This window comes from Polyodon spathula, chromosome 18 (assembly GCF_017654505.1).
Source record: "Polyodon spathula isolate WHYD16114869_AA chromosome 18, ASM1765450v1, whole genome shotgun sequence".
Taxonomy (NCBI): domain Eukaryota; kingdom Metazoa; phylum Chordata; class Actinopteri; order Acipenseriformes; family Polyodontidae; genus Polyodon; species Polyodon spathula.
In genome coordinates, this window is record NC_054551.1 from 34,350,523 (window position 1) to 34,357,284 (window position 6,762).

The window sequence follows — 6,762 nt, forward strand, 5'->3', positions numbered from 1 at the left end:
GGGTAGCCTTGAGGTCAGGCAGGCTAGCAGTGGCAATAGCAAATGCAAGAGACAGAAGCTGAAGTTAGGCACTTGAATGTGCACTTTCATTTACACAAAAACTGATAGCAAAGCGGATTCGCCTCACACAGGCTTTGAAAAGCCAAAGCAACAAAATACGACCCTGGCAGAGCTCTCTCTGCAAAAATAATGTATAATATTTACAATTACACCACAAACACCAAATCTATACAAATGGTCTGCCCTCCCTCAATGACCCAGAGGAAAGAGGTGTACCCTAGCAAGCCACCTAAACTTGTAACAGAGTACCGGGGTCACCCAAATAAAGAGAAAGAAAAATTGGACAATAAAATAGCTGAGCTACTCAGTGAGCCACATGTCATGAGATGTGACTCACAGCAAAGCCCTATAAGAAGCATCATAGCCTGGGTATCCAATCTGAGACCACTACTGCAGTCAATAGCACGTGTCGAGATTTAAAATGATTAAGACATCAAGGCTTAGTGCCCTTGTTGCTTTATTCTCCCAAGTTACAAAACAAGGTTTGTTTTGCTTCACTCCATGTGGTTTATAATTTCTGTGCTGCTGCAGTAGCACTTGAGCGTCATTTCTGTCCTCTCCACAGGCACTGTGCACCTGCTAGCACGAGCCTAGCAGAAGCGTTTGGTTTACAGGCAGGTTTCTAAAAGGGGAGGTGGCTTCAGTCCCTACAGGTAAAACAAACCCTTGTGCAAACATACAGACCTGTCTTCCGATAAAGTAGAATGCACAGAATGGTAATCTACAGAAGAATAAAGTAAACACACAACAATTATATTCTGTCACTAAAGCCTTTGATTAAAACATGCAACCCCAAATCTTTAGACATTATAATAATTCTCAAAGGGAATACAATAAATAGATTATTATTATTATTATTATTATTATTATTATTATTATTATTATTATTATTATTATTAATGTCGCGATAGCAGTATTGTGCAGGGCTCCTCTATTACGTGCTTTATGGTAGCTGGGCTGTGCTGGTTAGACTCTCGGGCGTGTATCTGCGCTGTCTCCATTCATGTATGTGAACGAACGAGAAAAGGGGAAGGGACTCTAGTGAAGGAATATCTTTAACTTGAGAATTTCACAATAGCGGAGGGTTGATTTCAATTTACCGTACACTAAAAAAAAGGGGGACGGGTAACTGGTGAGTCAGAGCAGAAATAAACAACACCGCACAGAGAGAAAAAAACAGCTCTGCTTTTATATACTTGTGGAAATCCATTATTTAGGTATATGGATATGCATGCGTGATGCACCATATCATGTCGTTTCCAAATGTTAGCTTGTCGATTTGGAAATATGCAAATCATGGGGAAAATCTAGATATAAAATGACTGGACGCGGGTGCTTTCCGTGCTGGTGTTTTTGCTGGCTGGCTTTTAAAATTAAACAGCCGCAGTCACTCGAAGTATCGCAGAATACAACGTAGCATCAATGTACTTGGGTACTGGCTGGGTTTATTATATGGCTTTCTGTTTGCAACAGACACAGAATACAAGTTTGCTTAGTAAACGCGGTGGAAGACGTGCATCGTATTGATTTGATATCTAGAATTCGTTTTCAAATTAGATAACGTAGATACCACGCGTACTGTACATTCTTAACACAGGGAAATAAATGCTGGACGAAACTATCATTGAGTCTCTCCCGGACCTTAAAGATGTGGAAAGTAAAATCGGCAGAAAAACGCCGGAAGGGTTGCTGAGATGGCTGCGGGAGGACTCTGCTCTCCTTCTCGGGGGCAACACCCTGAACCCCGGGGAGAGCAAAGAGCGCGACCCGCTCCCGGGGAAGAAAGGTCTGGATGAAAAAATACGAAACTTAAAACTCGAAATGGTAAGAGGCAAATATTGTATGTATATAACTAAATATCAGCAAGTATATCTTTTGAAGGCTGTATGAAAGCATGGGCGATTGCTGGACAAGCACAAACGAAAGTGCAACATTCTAGATGCGGTATAAGTAAATACTGCATTTAACATTTATGGAATAACATTTTTTTTTTTTTTTTGCAAAAGCTATATTTGGTGGTAATCCTATATAGTAGAGAAGAATGTTATTGCAGGTGCGCTCCAGGAATGTAACGGTGCTGCGGTGACAAGGACAGGTGCAGCCTACTCCAGACAAGCGAACACACACACACACGCACACACACACACACACACACACACACAGAGACAGACAGACACAGAGACAGACAGAGTCTGTTGAGATTGTCCCCTACCAGTCTAGACTGCCCTACATTGCTGCACCATTGCTACCAACTTCACCTGCAGGAACTAGTTCCTATTAAAAGTGTGGTGTCCATGCGTTTCAAAGCATTTCAAGGACAGATGGCCAGCTGTGAACAATGCTCTAGTCATTTTATTTTGCAGGAATGTTAACAACAATTTTTCTCATTAGCATTATCACTGATCCCCCCTTTTCTTGTGTTGAGGGTCTTTGGTTTTTTGCTTGGTTTTAATGGTTGAATTCGGGATATACTGTACCGGTTTTTCAAGTACAGTACTACAGTTCAAATCAAGCTGTGTCTTCCTAGTATATTGTGTGTTCTGATTGCAGCTTGACCGCTGCACTTCAGGAAGAGATTTGGTACCTGGATGCAGCATCAATCTGTCATTTTACAGTGTTGTCTTTGAAATATTAGGATACTCCAGATTTAACCATTTAATACATGGAAAGAACCAACAAATCTTCAAGAGGGACCAGTTCATGCTAACTGCTGTAGAGGTCAAAATAATGGACATCGGCCACAGCTGTTATCACTCTTAATTTTGTTTATTTTTACAACTTAGGTATCGTCTTATTGCAGGGATGGAAGTAAGATTCCTATTGCATAGCAGGTTCACCCATTCTAGGTTTTACTACGAGCTTGGTTAGCCACATTTTACAACTAAGAAGCTCATGTTGGTCTTAGTAAACTCATAGTAAAACCAGGAATGGATCGAACTGCTGTGCAATAGGTGTCTTATTTCCATCCCTGCATCGGCCCTTGGGAATATTTATTGTTTCCTCATTTGCACTTTACTTCTGAAGTAGTGCCTGCCAGCTGAAATTCTGCTGCTTCTGCACAATTTGGGACGCCAGCTGATTTATTAAATAATATCTAGCTGTAAAAAAACAATAAATAATAATGTATTTTACTGTACAGGGAAGACCTTTGACCATACTGTACTGTACTTCATCTAAGAGAAGATTTTGGACAGCTGCCCAGCCATACACATTTAGCACACTCTGGGGCCATCTGTAGCGTGGAAGACACTGGAAATCCATTATTGTCGTCCCTGTGCAAGATTGAGGAACTTCTGGAATGGAATATGTCTCTTCATCACTCCGGTGGAGATTTTTTTAGGTCAGCCTTGTCTGGCAGCAAATTTGTTTTTTTCTCTTGTCCTTCCTCTGCGATGTTACATTCCACATGGCTGTTTTTCAGTGTCTGGTTATCCCAATGGTGTCCCTATTTCTCTTTCAATGCTACGGAATTCCGACAAGCTCACTTTGTTCAAAGTAGCTTGTTCTAGACATGGCTGGAATAGACATAGCTTATTCAAACTGTCTGTGCCAGCTTTGGCTTGTCCTTTTACAGTATACCTGCTGCTTCCTTTGGGAATTTGAAGATGGCACAGCTCATTAGATGCTCTACATCTGAAATGGACCAATGCTTTTTCCAGAGGCAGTAAAAACAGTGCCGTTCTGTTTGGGAAAATCTATAAAAAGCCCAGTGTTCTCGTCATATACTGTGCTAAGCAGTCTTTACAGGCAGTCAATCTGTGGAGAGGCATGTATTCAGTTATATGCTCTCTGGAAGAGAGGAGTAGAGAGAGCAGCATGCATTCTTACTGGGGATGGGGGGAGCATGTGAAAAACCCTATACCTGTACAATGTCAATGTCAGTCTAATGTGAATGTCAATGACAGTCTAAGCTGGTGTCTGGTGCTGAATAGCTAACACGTGTTGTCTTCGTCCCCTTTAGGCCTACCTGCGCTCCACTGACGTGAAGATCCTTCAGCAGCTGGTCGCAGTGAACGAGGGGATCGAGGCGGTCAAGTGGATTCTGGAGGAGAAGGGCAACCTGGCCAGTCGCTGTAGCAGCCTGACCAGCAGCCAGTATAGCCTGGTGGAGAGCCAGGAGACCTCCAGGAGAGGCAGCTGGAACAGTCTGGTGGAGAGTCAGGAGACCTCCAGCCTGCAGGACCCCAGCGACAAACTGGACAACATCTCCATCGGCAGCTACCTGGACACCTTGGCAGACGATATGGACGAGTACTGCCCATCCAGTTCAGAGTCCGCGATCTGCTCCTCCCCTAAGGGCCACAGAGGCCCCTGTGGCAGGTCTGAGCAGGAGCAGCAGTGGGGTGGTGGAGGAGGCAAAACCTGCGGACAGGGCTCTCCTTTACACAGAACACACTTCTTTAGGGAGAACCAGGGCTGGGGTAAGCCAGCCCAGCACCCTTCCAAAGTGGAGTCCAGCAGAGTTATCAGGGAGCTGCTTCCTTCAAAGTCACGCAGCCTAGGGAACAGCTATCTGGACAAACCGGGTGCTGACCTCGACTGCATCCCAGAGACAAGGCCTACTTTAGCGGAGAAGCCATCCAAAGGCAGCCCCAAGCTGAACCCCTATAAAAACAGTAAAATAGATTTGGACAGCTGTAAACTGAACACTAAGATCCACCTCGAGTACGATGCGCACTGGCGCTGGGTGCAGTCTCAGGACGATGTGACGTTCTTGTAAGAGAGGGAGAACCCCAACAGGCATCAGGGTGAAGTGCCACGCCCACCCCCAGGGCACCGAAATTTAACCTAGCCACAAGCCATGAGCTGTTTACAAGCAGAACTGGCACAATCCTAGTTTTCAGGTGCTCAATATGATTCTAGAATCTTGCAAAACTTTACGATTCTAGAATCTTAACAAAAACCTAACTAGGTAAACTTGTTGAAGATATCAGCTCGGAAGTAATTTGAGTTGATTAGAGACACATTTTACAGGGGGAAAAAATGAGCGCTTTGTTTTAGCCTTGTTGTCCATGCAGCAGTAAATATTAATATATCACTCCAACCCCTCACCCTTTTCCTTTCTAAAAATGCATTGTGCTTGCAGCCCAGTTTGATGCTTTCCATTACCGTGCCTGCAGTTTGAACAGAATTGAAATCTTTGATGCCTCCAGATTCCCTCTCCTGTGGGATCCAGATACAGACGCTCCATGTGTACACGCTAGAGCTTCAGCCACAGCAGTGCAACACAGAAGAGCCTGTGCATTCATTCATCTTATTGTCCTGGATACAGATTTCAATTTCCTGCATTTTTTTCTTTTTAATTGATACACCTGCCATTTGTTTTTACATTTGGAATATATACTACAGCAGACGGCAGCTGTATTGTTATAAAGAGGCAGGCTAATGCGGGCAGGGCACGACTATAGGAGCAGTGTTCTTATTGCAGGACAAACCAAACCGCATTGCTCTGTGATCACAATGCTGTAAAGTTCATACTGTTGGATCGCACCTTCTTGCCGTGGACAATATTTCAATAAACCTACCTAAAAACCGACGGCATCCAACACGATTAACATTCCTATTAATAACTCATCTGGGGATTTTGATTTGCTGGTACAAGCAGGAGAATGACTGAGCTAACATGCAATCAAACAGAATCTGGAACATCAAGCAAAACTGTTTGATGACAACCACAATTTGCCAAACAATGTAGCTGAACTAGCTTGAGGAAATGCCGGTGCCAAAACACAGCTTTAAGAAAAGGCATTGGTCGTGTGTGCGAGACTGTCTTCATTAGCATTATCCACTTCTTCTATTTGTAAATCTAACAAAGTGGCAATGGATGAAAATAACCTTCTTATCCAGCCTAGGAGTTGACCCACGATTGACAGAAAACAGCTCTCCCGTAATCAACTTTCTTCAGAGGGTCCTCCTCTAGTTTTTAAGTGGGGAAAGGGTTCAACTAAACCTCATGCTGTTGGATTAGGGGGTGGGGGTTGATGGTTAATATTAGTGTGACCCTCAGACATACTGCTGATTACATCACCTCAACTTGAGGGACAGAATGGTCTTCTGATCGGCATACTCATGGGCAATTCCACAACACACGTATGACCATCATGTTTCTCTCTCTGTTCCCTCGCATAGAAACCTCGGAAGCTTATTAGTCCACATAGTTTGTGTCTAGACCAGGGTTGCCGTCAACTATTTGCTTTTGGGAAGAAAAACAAACTGTAACAAATCTCTCTATATGTGTGTGTTTGTATCCTCACCAACTCTCTTAGATGTGGTTCCTCAATTAATATTGAAGTTATATTCTGAATTTGCCAAAGCTGAATGTGCTTTTGATTTGGGAGGAAGAACAGCCATTGAAGCGATGTCTTGAGTGGTGGCTGGGGGTTGCTGCTGCCAAGCGGCGTTTCTTCTGGTGTTTGAACTGGATTGTGTTTAGTGTGTTATGGTCTGCAGATTGAATAGAAGTAGTTTTTTGTGAGATAATGTAGATCTGTGAATAATGAAACATATGCATTAGGCGTGTATATAATATATAAAATATAAATAACTAACGTAATAAATAAATAAATAAATAAATAAATAAATAAATAAATAATAATAATAATAATAATAATAATAATAATAATAATAATAATAATAATAATAATGACAATAAATATGTACATAAAGTCTGTAGCCTGCACATGAACATAATAAAACTTGTTA

General features: G+C 42.5%; 1 protein-coding gene across 1 annotated transcript; it reads left to right on the top strand.

The window, feature by feature from the left end:
* The first annotated feature begins 1,088 nt into the window (after positions 1-1,088).
* On the top strand, positions 1,089-6,514 carry LOC121330617 (leucine rich adaptor protein 1-like). The gene is made up of 2 exons (XM_041277257.1): positions 1,089-1,884; positions 4,022-6,514. Exons 1-2 carry the CDS (start codon positions 1,666-1,668, stop codon positions 4,778-4,780), a joined length of 978 nt encoding a protein of 325 aa, XP_041133191.1. The 5' UTR covers positions 1,089-1,665; the 3' UTR covers positions 4,781-6,514.
* The last annotated feature ends 248 nt before the right edge of the window (positions 6,515-6,762 follow it).